Source organism: Periophthalmus magnuspinnatus, chromosome 11 (assembly GCF_009829125.3).
Source record: "Periophthalmus magnuspinnatus isolate fPerMag1 chromosome 11, fPerMag1.2.pri, whole genome shotgun sequence".
In the NCBI taxonomy this organism is placed as follows: domain Eukaryota; kingdom Metazoa; phylum Chordata; class Actinopteri; order Gobiiformes; family Gobiidae; genus Periophthalmus; species Periophthalmus magnuspinnatus.
Window position 1 is genome coordinate 29,458,237 of NC_047136.2, and position 16,166 is coordinate 29,474,402.

At 41.9% G+C, this 16,166-nt stretch overlaps 1 protein-coding gene across 2 annotated transcripts; it reads left to right on the forward strand.

Annotated features, from left to right (window-relative positions):
- The first annotated feature begins 276 nt into the window (after positions 1-276).
- On the forward strand, positions 277-11,073 carry LOC117378799 (secretagogin-like). 2 transcript variants are annotated; one of them, XM_033975470.2, is made up of 11 exons: positions 277-346; positions 3,409-3,479; positions 3,736-3,828; positions 5,223-5,312; positions 7,144-7,200; positions 7,370-7,447; positions 8,665-8,720; positions 8,925-8,970; positions 9,069-9,128; positions 9,240-9,308; positions 10,878-11,073. In XM_033975470.2, the coding sequence occupies exons 1-11, from the start codon at positions 277-279 to the stop codon at positions 11,001-11,003; spliced, it is 816 nt and encodes a 271-aa protein (XP_033831361.1). In that variant the 3' UTR covers positions 11,004-11,073. The 2 variants fall into 2 exon arrangements, with proteins under 2 accessions (XP_033831361.1, XP_055081106.1); XM_055225131.1 differs by lacking the exon at positions 7,370-7,447.
- Positions 11,074-16,166: the final 5,093 nt, after the last annotated feature.

Sequence of the window (16,166 nt, forward strand, 5' to 3'; positions counted from 1 at the left end):
ACTGTTGCTTCTTTCTCTCTTTCCTTATGTTCAGTTGCTTTTGGACTTCACTTCAGACACACTACTCTATAGGCTTTACAACCAATGGCTAAAGCCCTGGTTTAGTCCTAGTCCTGGTTTAGTCCTGGTTTAGTCCTGGTTTAGTCCTGGTTTAGCCTTGTTTTTAACCCTGGTTTAGTCTTGCTTTTAGTACTCCTTTAGTCCTGGTTTAGTCCCGGTTTAGTCCTGATTTAGTCCATCTTAAATCCCGGTTTAGTCCTGGTTTAGGTCTTAGACATGGACCGAGTCTTGGCTCGTTTGGATGCTGCTTTGTTTCTTCAGATTTGGCAGCACTTTGACGTTCACGGTAAGAAAACATCTCATTGTGTGTGACATGGAGCTGCAGGGTCTGTGGGACATGAGGCAGACTCACAGATTAACTTTAGTCGAAATGTGCATCAGGGGCAGTGGATTTCAGTGTTGTGAATAAGGCAGTTAAACTATAAGGGCGTTACTAACTGCGTTATTTTTTCACTAGCGGAGTAATCTAACTATTTACTTTTCCCAACGTCCCAACGCCGTTACCGTTACTGACAATAAAATGTGGCGCGTTACTTTTAATTGAGTTCACTCAACGGGAAGTTTTTGAGTAAGGCGAGCGCAGCAGCTCTCCACAGACTGCGGTCGCCTGCATGGACTACAAACGCGTAATGCATGATGGGAAATGATGTCCAGTCCACACGTGCGTTGACAACTAATTGGGTCCTAGTTGTGTTTTGATCAGAAACGTGACTGTGTTCTGTCCAAAGAGGAACAGGGTCAGATCAGAGGTTTGAAAGATTCTGCTTCTAAGATACAACCACAGGTCCAATCGTTAGGATGGATAGATCGATAAATAAAGGAATAGATAAGTGTTAGTAGGGATTGTGTGAATCTTTTAATGAATGTTCAAGAGTTGGATAAAGTTCAGTTTATGTTGAAATAAGAGTGATTTATATTTGAATACTGGGCAGAGAATTACGGTGTATGGCCAGAGAAGCTTAAAGGTTTTGTATTATTTTATTACATGGTTTACATTTGAATATCTTAGTTTTGCAATACATGGCAATGATTTTTTCCCCCCAGTATTATACTGAAAACACTTTATTGTTATTGTCTATTTTAATGAAAAAAAAAAATACTTGAAGTACAGTTGTCTGAAATTGTGTGACATGTTGATTTATTTGCACTACATATATATATATATATATATATATATATATATATATATATATATATATATATATATATATATATATATATATATATATATATATATATATACATTCTATAATTTACTTGTAAACAAATGCAATATAATTGCAATCTGTTAAAGTGAAATAAATGTTAAAGGTTCACATCTGTTTTGTTTTTATTGTTTTAACATAGTAAGTAACGGCATAGTTACTTTGCCTAGTAACTAGTTAACTTGTAACTATAACTAATTACATTTTTGAACTAAGATGCCCAACACTGGTGGATTTTCTTCAGTAAAATCAAACATTCAGGGATTCAAACATTTAGGTAATTTTCATGCAGTGAAGGAGGCGCATTTAAACCAGACTCTGCCTCCAGACTAAAAGAACTGTTGTAATAATAATAATAATAATAATAATAATAATAATAATAATAATAATAATAATAATAATAATAATCCTTTTATTTGATAATAATAAAACATATAAACACATTATATACACAGACAATGCAGCTTCAATGTCTGATGTTTCTAGAAGCACATTTTCATTTCATTATTCCCATAGACTTCCAAATATTAAGAGTTCACAGGCAGTGCGGAGGCTAAGCAGTTATGTGCTAACTAATCAGAATCAGAAGACTTTTATTGCCACCGTCAGTGAACACAGCCCACAAACTAGGAACTTACTGCGGTGATAGTGCAACATAAAAACACACTGAATAAATACAAATAAGGGCATGCACAAAGTTAAAAAGATATGCTTAAAAATAAAATAAAATACTTAGAGGTAGGAAAAAACTCCATCATGTGCTAGTTTCAACTCCAAAAAGCACATTTAAAATGAAAGATTCTGTAAAATGCTTTAATAACAGTTTATAATGCTTCAGAAATAGATTTTAAATAAAATGATGTGTCTTGTGGTCATGAGTCACCACAGAGCTGATCAGCCCTGAGCTTTCACACATGGAATATTACATTTGTTTGGAATGTCTCTGAAAAAAATGAAAAGGAAATGTACTTTGGTAACCAGTGGTGTGCGGTCCCTGTTCAGCTCCACAGATGAACAGGAACAAGGACAGTGACTGCTGCTCATTAAGGTGGAGAGTGGCAGATGCGAATAACCTGATTCATCTGTATTAAACATGCCCTTTTATTGCACATACAGTGGGGCAAAATATGTATTTAGTCGGCCACCAATTGTGGAAGTTCTCCCACTTAAAAAGATGAGAGAGGCCTGTAATTTTCATCATAGAAGTGCCCTCCTGCTTAAGACAATACATGTCCAGGCCTGTGTGAAGTTTGCTAGAGAGCATTTGGATGATCCAGAAGAGGATTGGGAGAATGTCATATGGTCAGAAGAAACCAAAATAGAACTTTTTGGAAAAAAACTCAACTTGTCATGTTTGGAGGAGAAAGAATGCTGAGTTGCATCCAAAGAACACCATACCTACTATGAAGCATGAGGGTGGAAACACCATGCTTTGGGGCTGTTTTTTCTGGAAAGGGACCTGGACGATTTATCTGTGTAAAGGAAAGAATGAATGGGGCCATGTATCATGAGATTTTGAGTGAAAACCTCCTTCCATCAGCAAGAGCATTAAAGATGAAACGTGGCTGGGTCTTTCAGCATGACAATGATCCCAAACACACCACCCGGGCAACAAAGGAGTGGCTTCATAAGAAGCATTTCAAGGTCCTGGAGTGCCCTAGTCTCCAGATCTCAACCCCATAGAACATCTTTGGAGGGAGTGTCCCAGCGACAGCCCCCCAAAAATATCACTGCTGTAGAGGAGATCTGCAGGAGGAATGAGCCAAACTACCAGCAACAGTGTGTGAAAACCTTGTGGAGACTTAGAGAAAACATTTGACCTCTGTCATTACCAACAAAGGGCATACAACAAAGTACAAAAATGAACTTTTGTTATTGACCAAATATTTATTTTCCACCATAATTTGCAAATAAATTCTTTAAAAATCAGACAATATGATTTTCTGGATTTTTTTTTCTCATTCTGTCTCTGAAGTGAACCTATGATGAAAATTACAGGCCTCTCTCATCTTTTTAAGTGGGAGAACCTGCACAATTGATGGCTGGCTAAATACTGTTTTGCCCCACTGTACCCTTTTATTGCTCTGGGTTGGACAGATGAGTATTGCACCTGTCCAACTTCTTACAAATATTTCCCCTCCAGACCAGGGCCATGTGGAGCGGCAGGATCTGGAGGAGTTCTTCCGTCTCATGCTGCAGAAACTGGGACTGAAGGTGAGAAAAGTCGTTTAACAAATGTCCATTATAAACCACTGTATATGCTGCGTGTGGCTCATAAAAAGTATATTAAACTAAATTTTACAAAATGTGTTTTCCATGAAACCCACAAGAAACAAATAAGGTCTATAACACAACAGTTTCTCAAGATGGATGGTTTATAGTTTGATTATCTTTCTTTCAGAGGGAGGAGGTGACAAAACAGAGGGTGGAGTTATTATTCTTGTCTGCAGTTTGACTCTTTCTCTTTCAGAGGGAGGAGGTGACGGAGCAGAGGGTGGAGGTCCTCAGGGAGAAGGTGCTGTCTGCATTTGACCCAAAAGAGGATCAGCTGCAGATCCAGGAGGTGAGGAAAGTGAGAGAGAATGAGACTGGACTTTGACTGACAGGTGTATTTGATTGACAGGTGTGAAGGTAAAGTGTAATGACTCTGTGTGTGACAGGTGTAATGACTCTGTGTGACAGGTGCAAATGACTCTGTGTGACAGGTGTAATGGCTCTGTGTGACAGGTGTAATGACTCTGTGTGTGACAGGTGTAATGACTGTGTGTGACAGGTGTAATGACTCTGTGTGACAGGTGTAATGACTCTGTGTGACAGGTGCAAATGACTCTGTGTGACAGGTGTAATGACTCTGTTACAGGTGTAATGACTGTGTGACAGGTGTAATGACTGTGTGTGACAGATGTAATGACTCTGTGTGACAGGTGTAATGACTGTGTGTGACAGATGTAATGAATCCGTGTGTGACAGGTGTAATGACTCTGTGTGACAGGTGTAAATGACTGTGTGACAGGTGTAATGAATCTGTGTGTGACAGGTGTAATGACTCTGTGTGACAGGTGTAAATGACTGTGTGACAGGTGTAATGACTCTGTGTGACAGGTGTAAATGACTGTGTGACAGGTGTAATGACTGTGTGTGACAGATGTAATGAATCCGTGTGTGACAGGTGTAATGACTCTGTGTGACAGGTGTAATGACTGTGTGACAGGTGTAATGACTCTGTGTGTGACAGATGTAATGAATCTGTGTGTGACAGGTGTAATGACTCTGTGTGACAGGTGTAATGACTGTGTGACAGATGTAATGAATCTGTGTGTGACAGGTGTAATGACTCTGTGTGACAGGTGTAAATGACTGTGTGACAGGTGTAATGACTGTGTGTGACAGATGTAATGAATCCGTGTGTGACAGGTGTAATGACTCTGTGTGACAGGTGTAAATGACTGTGTGACAGGTGTAATGACTCTGTGTGACAGGTGTAAATGACTGTGTGACAGGTGTAATGACTGTGTGACAGGTGTAATGACTCTGTGTGTGACAGGTGTAATGAATCTGTGTGTGACAGGTGTAATGACTCTGTGTGACAGGTGTAATGACTCTGTGTGACAGGTGTAATGACTCTGTGTGACAGGTGTAAATGACTGTGTGACAGGTGTAATGACTGTGTGACAGGTGTAATGACTGTGTGACAGATGTAATGAATCTGTGTGTGACAGGTGTAATGACTCTGTGTGACAGGTGTAAATGACTGTGTGACAGGTGTAATGACTGTGTGTGACAGATGTAATGAATCCGTGTGTGACAGGTGTAATGACTCTGTGTGACAGGTGTAAATGACTGTGTGACAGGTGTAATGACTGTGTGACAGGTGTAATGACTGTGTGTAACAGATGTAATGATTCTATGTAACAGGTGTAATGAGTCTGTGACCAGTGTAATGACTCTGTGTGACAGGTGGCAGCGCTGTTGCTTCCTGAGGACGAGAACTTCCTGTTACTGTTCAGACGAGAGACGCCTCTGAACAACAGCGTGGAGTTCATGAGGGTCAGACACTTTTAACATTCATTATGACGTTAAAGAGGAGGTTTGGACCATGTTACAGCCTGAAGAGGTTTTAGATGTCATCCATGTTTGACACCTCTCCATAAATATACAAAAATATGATGCCAAACAATATACTAACTAATACTAATACTAATAACTTCACCAACTTGATCTGATGTGCAGTAGTTTCAATAACAAGATGCACTCTGATTGTTTTGTGCTAACGCTCTGAAGGGGGAGTCACTTAGCGCGTGGAGCAAATGGAGGGGAGACTCAGAGTGTCAAAAATTAAAATGGAAGCTGTTAATAGGTTGTTTTCGGTGAATACAGTTGTCCGTCGCTATATCACGGTTCACCTTTCGCTGTCTCGATGTTTCAGAGATTTTTTTAGTGCAATTTTGCAAGCTTTTTTACAGCATTTGGACGTGCATTGTGTTCTGCGTCCTGATTGGCTAAAGGTAGACCATTGTCAATTAATCTCCTCCGTGCCGTGTCTCCTGTACAGTACAGAATGTGTTCAGCCAAATTTACATAAATGTTTGATCGAGACTACAGCGGAGCGGTGCCAGGACAAAGAGGTGCTGTGAAATACACCATTAATGAACAAGAGAGAAATGTGATAAAATGTCTGAGAAAAGTGTAGTGTATAAAGTGTGTGGTAAGGGGTTTTACAGTCTTAAATAACTAAAATAACTAACATGTATAATACTAACATGTACAATAATTATAAAAAATTAAGCTGACTACTTTGCAGATTTCGCCTATTACGGGTTATTTTTAAACGAGGGACCACTGTACACTACAACTTCACAAACCTGATCCGATCATTGATTGTGTTGTGATGGCGCTCTGAAGGGGGAGTCACTTAGCTCACGGAATAAGGTTAGGGGAGATGCAGAGCATCAAAATAATAAAAGAAAACATGGTGATCCAGATATGTTATGTGTTAGCAGAAGTGTAATACCCCCTCTTTAACGATTCTACATCGTAGGATCGTATTATCTGTATGTACAAAGTGTCAGCAAGAGCTCCCTCTGCAGGTGTCAAGTGGACGCTGTCATTGTCCACTTTGTACCTTTAGCTCAGGGGTGTCAAACTCATTTTGGTCTGGGGGCCACATACGACTTAATTTGATCTCAAGGGGGCTGGACTTATGAGTGGCGGCTGCAGCAGCGGTGCAGCAGAGTGGTGTGGCTAAGCATTGCGCATGCGTTGCGTTGTCGGGAAGAAATTCAAATTTTTATTATTATTATTTTTTTAATTCTACAGTTAGCAACAATAAAAGTGGGCGTAACTAAATTGTATATTTATCTACATTTTTTATGAGCCTTAAAAATTACGATTTATAAAAATAATAATAATAATAATAAAAAATTATATTTTTGCTGAGTGTATTTTTATTACAAATCAGCTGAGGGCCGGATCTAGTCTGTAGGCGGGCCGGACCCGGCCCCCGGGCCGCATGATTGACACCCCTGCTTTAGCTAAACTGTGCAATCATCCATAGAAAGTAATCGTTTTAAAAGCATTTATAGCAAGTTTCCAGATTGTTGAATCATGTTGATAAGTCTGAGCCTATATCACAAAACTTTGCCAAAAGCATAGATTTATTGCCATTTTAAGCTAACATTTTGCGTCATCATTTTGTGCCCATGCTAGCAAAATGGCGGACAGCTCCATGTCTTTATTAAATAAGATATATTTAGCTAAAGGTTCACAGTGGGTTTCTGCTACAAAAGGGATGATGACAGAGACCAGTTGAGCAGACACATATTTTTGTCTCAAACCAGAATCACTTGTCATAGAAACTCACTGTTTTTGTGTTTTTCAGATTTGGAGAAACTACGACCGTGACAGCAGCGGCTTCATCTCTGCTTTGGAGCTGAAGGTTTGTGAGAGATGACTTTTGACATTATTTTAATTTGGGGTAAAGGTCACTCTGGGTTTAAACATTTCTGAGAGAGGACATCTTATTTTTCACATTTAAACACTCTAGGGTAAAAAGGTCATAGGGGTATTTTTTCACAGTGAAATCTCTGGTCTTTTTGTCCCTCCAGGGCTTCCTTCAGGACCTGTTTGTACAGCACAGGAAGTCCATCAGCCCTGACAAACTGGACCAGTACACCATCTCCATGGTAACAGTACACAAACTCACATTAGAATGGACTAGTCCAGGAGTGTGCAACTATTCAGCTGTTCCAATTGGACTTGTTTTTGTGTCCGTTCTGCCTTGCCGGGCTTTTAAAGCTGCCACTGATGTGCAAAATAGCCATGTGTGTCTGTAATAAGGTGTTGTGGGTTCAGATGAGGCAAGGTGGGTGAAGTGTCTTGCCCAAGGACATGACGGCAGCACTAGTCCGGTTTGAGGGAGAGTCAAACTCCGACCCTGAGTGTTGATGTGCATTAAATAATCCTTTTCTGTATTAGTCTGTATTAGTCTGTATTAGTGTGTGTAATTCCTCACTCACACAGAAATGTTCCATCATCTGGACTTGAGGTTTAGAGCAGAGCATGTTCTGCCTCCTGTTCAGCAGCGCTCAGTGGGATGTGTGAATGTTTCAGCTCCAAACTCCTCCCTCTTGGACCAGAGATGAAACCAGATGAGTATCATATTTTCCGGACTACAAGTCGCTCCGGAGTATAAGTAAAAAAAATGCATAGTAATGAAGAAAAAAACACGGTGGTCAGGTTGTCATTGTGACCATAACGAAGACGTGAAATTATATACTCAGATGCGACTTATATTCTACATATAAATGTATAAATTGCACCCCCGGCCAAACTATGAAAAGAAAAAAATGTGCGACTTATAGTCCGGAAAAATACGCTACTTCTCAAACATTTGTGACAAAAGTGTCAACGACTTCAGGAGAGAGACTGCAGACACTGTCCTCTAATGACTCATTGACCTGTCTCACCTGTCTCACTTGTCCCTTCCTCACCTGTCTCACCTGTCCCTGCCTCATCTGCCCCACATTCTTCACCTGCCTCACCTGCCCCTGCCTCTTCTACCCCTGCCTCACCTGTCCCTGTCTCTCCTGTCTTACCTGCCTCACCTATCCCTGCCTCACCTGCCTCACCTGTCCCTGTCTCATCAGTCTCACCTGTCTCACCTGTTCCTACCTCACTTGCCTTACCTGTCCCTACCTCACCTGCCTTACCTGTCCCTGTCTCACCAGTCTCACCTGTCCCACCTGCCTCACCTGTCCCTACCTCACCTGCCTTACCTGTCCCTGTCTCACCAGTCTCACCTGTCTCACCTGTCCCTGTTTCACCAGTCTCACCAGTGTCACCAGTCTCACCTGCTGATGTTTCACTGCGCGTTCACTGCTGTGTTCAACGTGCATTTCAGATGAAGATGTTCGACAAAAACAGAGACGGGCATTTGGACCTAGGAGATCTCGCCAGGTAAAATTTAGACCTGGACTCATCTGGACTCATTTGGACTCACCTGGACTCACCTGGACTCCCCTGGAATCCCCTGGACCCATCTGGACCCATCTGGACTCAGACCCATCCTGGTCCAATCCTGGTTCAATCCTGGTCCAGTCCTGATTCGGTCCCGGTCCAGTCTTAGTTCAGTCCCGGTTTAACTCTCCTGTGTCTCTACAGGATCCTGGCTATGAAGGAGAACTTCCTACTACGCTTCCAGATGGATGTAGGTACCTCTGCACCAATAGACCAGCTTTAGGCCTGGTTTAGACCTTGTTCAGTCCTGGTTCAGTTCTGGTTCAGGCCTGGTTTCTCGTGTTTCAGGGCTGCAGTCTGGAGGATCGTAGGAGAGACTTTGAGAAGATCTTCGCGCACTATGACGTGGTGAGTCTGGGTTTGTTTAGTCTCACACTCTTGTACTTTAGAGCTGGACATTTCCTCTTTCTTGAGGGCAAAGTTTAAACAGTAAAATGACTCTAGTTGTATTGTCCTCAGAGTGGGACAGGAGCTCTGGAGGGACCTGAGGTGGACGGCTTTGTCAAGGACATGATGGAACTGGTAAAGGTAAAAGTCCTGGTTTAGTCCTGGTTTAGTCCTGGTTTAGTCCTGGTTTAGTCTTGGTTTAGTCTTGGTTTAGTCTTGGTTTAGTCCTGGTTTAGTCCTTGTTGAAGTCCTGGTTCAGTCTTGGTTTAGTCCTTGTGGAAGTCCTGGTTAGCCTCCTGAGACCTGGCGTCCTCATATGTGGACAATACGTTTTTGGCTTGTCTAAGCCACAGTGCAAATTATTAGATGAAGAATAACAGCATACAAGAACAGCAACAATGTAAATATATTATTTATATTCAACATTAACAGTTTAGAATGTTTAGAATATTTTATTTTAATTTTTTTTGTTTTTCTTATTTCTCCTGTCAGCAGCTCTTCACATGAGACACATTGTTCCAAGAGGCACAATTGTTGTTTCTCATTTTGTTTTTACATTCAGGACAAATGTTTCTGTGTTCAGGGTCTTAAATAGTTTTTGCAAATCATTATTCAGATGTTTTATCAAAATGAGTAAAATGTCCACATATGAGGACATTTGATTTACATATTTTTTTCTCAGAAACTACATAATGTAAAAAGATAATTCTTTGTATTTACATCATCAGGTCCAATCAGCCCAAATAACAAAGAGAAATTAATAAAGAATGTCATGCAAGAGCTCAGGTCTCAGGAGATTAGTCCATGTTTTTTCCTGGTTTAATCCTTGTTGAAGTCCTGGTTTAGTTTTTGTTGAAGTCCTGGTTTAGTCCTAGTTTAGTCCTGGTTTATTCCTTGTTGAAGTTTGGGTTTAGTCCTGATTTAATCCTGGTTTAGTCCTGGTTTATTCCTGGTTTAGACCTGATTTAGTCCTTGGTGAAGTCCTGGTTTATTCCTGGTTTATTCCTGGTTTAGTCCTGGTTCAGTCCTGGTTTACTCTTTGTTGAAGTCCTGGTTTAGTCCTGGTTTAGTCCAGATTTAGTCCTTGTTGAAGTTCGGGTTTAGTCCTGATTTAATCCTGGTTTAGTTTTGATTTAGTCCTTGTTGAAGTCCTGTTTTAGTCCTGGTTTAGTCCTGGTTTTGTCCTGGTTTTGTCCTGGTTTTGTCCGTGTTGAAGTCCTGATTTGGTCTTGGTTTAGTTCTGGTTTGGTCTTGGTTTAGTCTTGGTTTAGTCTTGGTTTAGTCTTGGTTTAGTCTTAGTGTAGTCCTGGTTTGGTCTTGGTTTAGTCTTGGTTTGGTCTTGGTTTAGTCTTGGTTTAGTCTTGGTTTAGTCTTAGTGTAGTCCTGGTTTAGTCCTTGTTGAAGTCCTGGTTTAGTCCTGGTTTAGTCCTTGATGAAGTCCTGGTTTAGTCCTGGTTTAGTCTTGGTTTAGTCCTGGTTTAGTCCTGGTTTAGACCTGATTTAGTCATTGTTGAAGTCCTGGTTTATTCCTGGTTTAGTCCTGGTTTAGTCCTGGTTTACTCTTTGCTGAAGTCCCGGTTTAGTCCCGGTTTAGTCCCGGTTTAGTCCTTGTTGAAGTACTGGTTTATTCCTGGTTTATTCCTGGTTTAGTCCTGGTTTAGTCCTGGTTTAGTCCTGATTTAGTCCTGACTTAGTCTGTGTCTGTTTCAGCCCAGTATCAGTGGTTTGGAGCTGGACTGTTTCCGGAAGCTGCTCTTGAATCACTGCGACTTGAACCGAGATGGAAAAATCCAGAAGAACGAACTTGCCTTGTGTCTGGGAATAAAACTGTCCTAACACCTACTCCTGTCTGCTCTGATCTGCTCCTCTGAATCTTCTCCTCTGGATCTTCTCCTCTGGCTCTGCTCCTCTGACTCTGCTCCTCTGGTTGTGCTCCTCTGCTCCTCTGACTCTGCTCTTCTGACTCTGCTCCTCTGACTCTGCTCCTCTGACTCTGCTCCTCTGACTCTCCTCCTCTGGCTCTGCTCCTCTGATCCTCTGGCTCTGCTCCTCTGGATCTGCTCCTCTGCTCCTCCGCTCCTCTGGTTCTGCTCCTCTGACTATGCTCCTCTGGATCTGCTCCTCTGCTCCTCTGCTCCTCTGGTTCTGTTCCTCTGACTATGCTCCTCTGGATCTGCTCCTCTGCTTCTCTGATTCTGCTCCTCTGGATCTGCTCCTCTGCTCCTCTGGTTGTGCTCTTTTGGTTGTGCTCCTCTGCTCCTCTGCTCCTCTGGTTGTGCTCCTCTGGTTGTGCTCCTCTGCTCCTCTGACTCTGCTTCTCTGACACTGCTCCTCTGACTCTCCTCCTCTGGCTCTGCTCCTCTGCTCCTCTGGCTATGCTCCTCTGGATCTGCTCCTCTGACTCTCCTCCTCTGGCTCTGCTCCTCTGCTCCTCTGGCTCTGCTCCTCTGGATCTGCTCCTCTGCTCCTCTGCTCCTCTGGTTCTGCTCCTCTGACTATGCTCCTCTGGATCTGCTCCTCTGCTCCTCTGCTCCTCTGGTTCTGTTCCTCTGACTATGCTCCTCTGGATCTGCTCCTCTGCTCCTCTGGTTCTGCTCCTCTGGATCTGCTCCTCTGCTCCTCTGGTTGTTCTCCTCTGGTTGTGCTCCTCTGCTCCTCTGGTTGTGCTCCTCTGGTTGTGCTCCTCTGCTCCTCTGACTCTGCTCCTCTGACACTGCTCCTCTGACTCTCCTCCTCTGGCTCTGCTCCTCTGCTCCTCTGGCTATGCTCCTCTGGATCTGCTCCTCTGCTCCTCTGGTTCTGCTCCTCTGCTCCTCTGGTTCTGCTCCTCTGCTCCTCTGACTCTGCTCCTCTGACTCTGCTCTTCTGACTCTGCTCCTCTGGTTGTGCTCCTCTGCTCCTCTGGTTCTGCTCCTCTAGTTGTGCTCCTCTGCTCCTCTGACTCTGCTCTTCTGACTCTGCTCTTCTGACACTGCTTCTCTGGCTCTGCTCCTCTGGTTCTACTCCTTTTCTGTGGTAGCTTTTGGAAAAGACTGACAGCAAAGTTAGTGTCACTCGATTTCGATTAGTTTAGTCCTGGTTTAGTCTGGCTTTAGTTCTGGTTTAGTCCAGCTTTAGTCTGGAGTTAGTTCTGGTTTAGTCCTAGTTTAATTCTGGTTTAGTCCTGATTTAGTCTGGTTTTAGTCTGGTTTTATTCTGGTTTTAGTCTGGTTTTAGTCTGCTGTTAGTCCTGGTTTAGTCCTAGTTTAATTTAACCCTGATTATCCTGCTTCAGTCCTGGTTTAGTCCTAGTTTAGGCTCCCAGCCTGGTTCTTTTTTTTTTTTTTTTGCACTAGATTTTGCATGTAATACAGCTTTGTGATAATATAATATTTTTATTTGTAAATTGTAAAAGTTGCAGTGTTGTGTGAAAGAACAATAAATAAACATTGAAATAAAAAAGGTGTATGTTTTTGTTGAAATATTTGAAACATAAACGACCTCGGCCTAATGAGCTCACAAACATCACCTGAGCGTGTGGTTGCGCTCTGATTGGTGCATTCAGATCCAGGTGAGCTGTGATTGGTCAGTTCATGTCCAGACTTTATAAATCCCATTAGTTAGAATATTTATAGTTTAGTTATGTTAAGTATCCCGTGATTGTCTACAGTAAACAGAGCACAAAATGAACAGCACAACATCAATCTTCTTATAGAGCTGTTAAGTGTGATGTCACTTCCGGGTCCGTCAGCTGACTGAAAACAATGAACATGTTAGCATTTCTTCTTCTTTTTTTTTTAGCAATGAAACATCTAAAAAGAGATTGTAGTTTAAAGCTAAGCATGCAGGGCTGGCCCAGCCTATAAGCAAACTAAGCAGCTGCTTAGGGTCCCAAAGTCACCAGAGGGCCCCCAAGAGCCCATACACGCACCTGAAGGATTATTGGGAACACCATACTAATACGGTGTTTGACCCCCTTTTGCCTTCAGAACTGCCTTAATTCTACGTGGCATTGATTCAACAAGGTGCTGAAAGCATTCTTTAAAAATGTTGGCCCATATTGATAGAAGCATCTTGCAGTTGATGGAGATTTGTGGGATGCACATCCAGGGCACGAAGCTCCCGTTCCACCACATCCCAAAGATGCTCTATTGGGTTGAGATCTGGTAACTGTGGGGGCCACTGTAGTACAGTGAACTCATTGTCATGTTCAAGAAACCAATCTGAAATGATTCGAGCTTTATGACATGGTGCATTATCCTGCTGGAAGTAGCCATCAGAGGATGGGTACATGGTGGTCATGAAGGGATGGACATGGTCAGAAACAATGTTCAGGTAGCCCGTGGCATTTAAACGATGCCCAATTGCCACTAAGGGACCTAAAGTGTGCCAAGAAAACATCCCCCACACCATTACCCCACCACCAGCCTGCACAGTGGTAACAAGGCATGATGGATCCATGTTCTCATTCTGTTTATGCCAAATTCTGACTCTACCATTTGAATGTCTCAACAGAAATCGAAACTCATCAGACCAGGCAAAATTTTTCCAGTTTTCAACTGTCCAATTTTGGTGAGCTCGTGCAAACTGTAGCCTCTTTTTCCTATTTGTAGTGGAGATGAGTGGTACCCGGTGGGGTCTTCTGCTGTTGTAGCCCATCCGCCTCAAGGTTGTGCATGTTGTTGCAGCTTTGCTGTATTCCTTGGTTGTAACAAGTGGTTATTTCAGACAACGTTGCTCTTCTATCAGCTTGAATCACTCAGCCCATTCTCCTCTGACCTCTAGCATCAACAAGGCATTTTCGCCCACAGGACTGCCGCATACTGGATGTTTTTCCCTTTTCACATCCCTTTAAACCCTAGAAATGGTTGTGTGTGAAAATCCCAGTAACTGAGCACATTGTGAAATACTCAGACCGGCCCGTCTGGCACCAACAACCATGCCACGCTCAAAATTGCTTAAATCACCTTTCTTTCCCATTCTGACATTCAGTTTGGAGTTCAGAAGATTGTCTTGACCAGGAGCACACCCCTAAATGCATTGAAGCAACTGCCATGTGATTGGTTGATTAGATAATTGCATTAAGGAGAAATTGAACAGGTCTTCCTAATAATCCTTTAGGTGAGTGTACATTTAGATTGAAAATAATATAATATATCAAGTTTTACTGGACACAAGGCTTGTGTGTTTACAGCAGCCTAAATATCCCTCTAAAACAATTACATGTGTTTAATATCTACAGTTACAAAATATCTACTGCTGCTATGTTTGTTTTTGAGCCGAGCTGAGGTGAGGGCAGCTATGTGTTTACACCGGTGCAAGGACCCGACATAATGTAAATGTAAGCCCACTGTCACCAACTGGAACACATTAAAATCCACCAGAAACAAACAAAAAATGCCTAGAGTTTAAAAAAAATCTTGCTTCCCTTATATGTTTGTGTTCTGTTCTTGTGACTGTGGTAGTTGTGACATTCTGGATGTTTTCAGTCTGACGTTGGTCAGATAAACACAAATACAACTGGTCAAAGTGATGAGAGCAAAGTCATAATGTGTCAAATATGAATCACCAATAGTTGAGCCATGAGGCATCGGTTGCTGGGCGCCCAGAGACAAATTCAGCTTAGGGCCCCCTGAAAGTGAGGGCATGAGATAAGAAGCTAGGCTAGGCTAAGCTAGCATTAGCGGTGATATTATTACTACATTATTTACATATCTAATACAGTTTGTGGTTGAACATACACTTTTGAAAAGGAACTGTCTCGTGTTTGATGAATAAGGAACAAAAACAAAGCCAGAAAACAGCTGTGACCTGGAAGTGACATCATCAACAACAAAAACTCTATAGAAATAAGTTGAAAATATTGTTTTATTTACACTTTTACAATCTGTCAGAGTGAATGTCTATTTATGGATTGAACTTCCTGTAATATGCAACATTTTGAGAACTTTTCCCATTCGACAGAAATGTATAGTTTTTTGTTAAATGGCAAAAGACGAAGTTCAAATCTGTGAAATGGACGAATGGTTGTAGGAGTGAAGACGTTTCATTGCTCATCCACGCCGCTTCTTCAGTTCTGGTCAGATTGCTGCCTCTGCCTTACATAAGAGGATGTACCAACACCGGCGGGAGAGTTCCTCTGGACCCTAGTCTGCCGTGCATCTCCATCTCAAAGACACTAACCACTCCTTTGAAGATAGTGAAGTTCAGATCTTAGCCAGAGAAAAAGAAATGCTTTGAAAGAGGAGTTAAAGAAGCTATTTGTGTCAGGAAAGAGAATCTTTCCTTAAACAGAAATGGGGGCCTGAGACATAATCTCTCCCCCATCTACAACTCCATGCTCAGACCCAGAACAATGAGAACAATACCAGGGTTGTTAAAGGCTGAAAAGGGTTGTCTCAGCTGAAACTGGAGACAATAGCTGTTTACAGTTTCAGTGTGGTTAGCCCCTCCCCTCAGATAGATTTAAAGGCAGTGGCCACCAGCATTCTGACTAGAACTGAAGAAGCAGCTTGGATGAGCAGCAAAACGTCTTCACTCCTGCAACAATTTGTCCAGTTAACAGATTTAAACTTGGTCTTTTGTTTTGGATCAGACCTGGACGACTGAGGGTTTACACAGACTTTTGTTAAATGGCTAATCGTTCTGGCAGTGGTCCTAATTATTCATGATTCTGAAACTTTTGTTGCTATGAAACAGACCCAGACTGTTCTTTTCTTTCTAGTTTCTAGCATTTTTTTTCTTTCAACTCGTTGACTAAGTTAAACCATTTACCAAACCCTAACTTTAATTTAGCACGTATTTAAATGATGCCTTTTTCCATTACCCTGTTCCTAAACTTTATTCTGAACCAGTTTGAACTATTGCCATAAAATAAACAATGTAAAGTCAAAAAGGTTCTTGTTATTTTATGTTGACAATCATAAAACTCTCTATGATCATGTGTAATGTTTTCTCCATGTCCAACATGCAGATGCAGCAGAGCAGTGAGAGTAAAGAAGTGTCGAACAGCAGCACAGA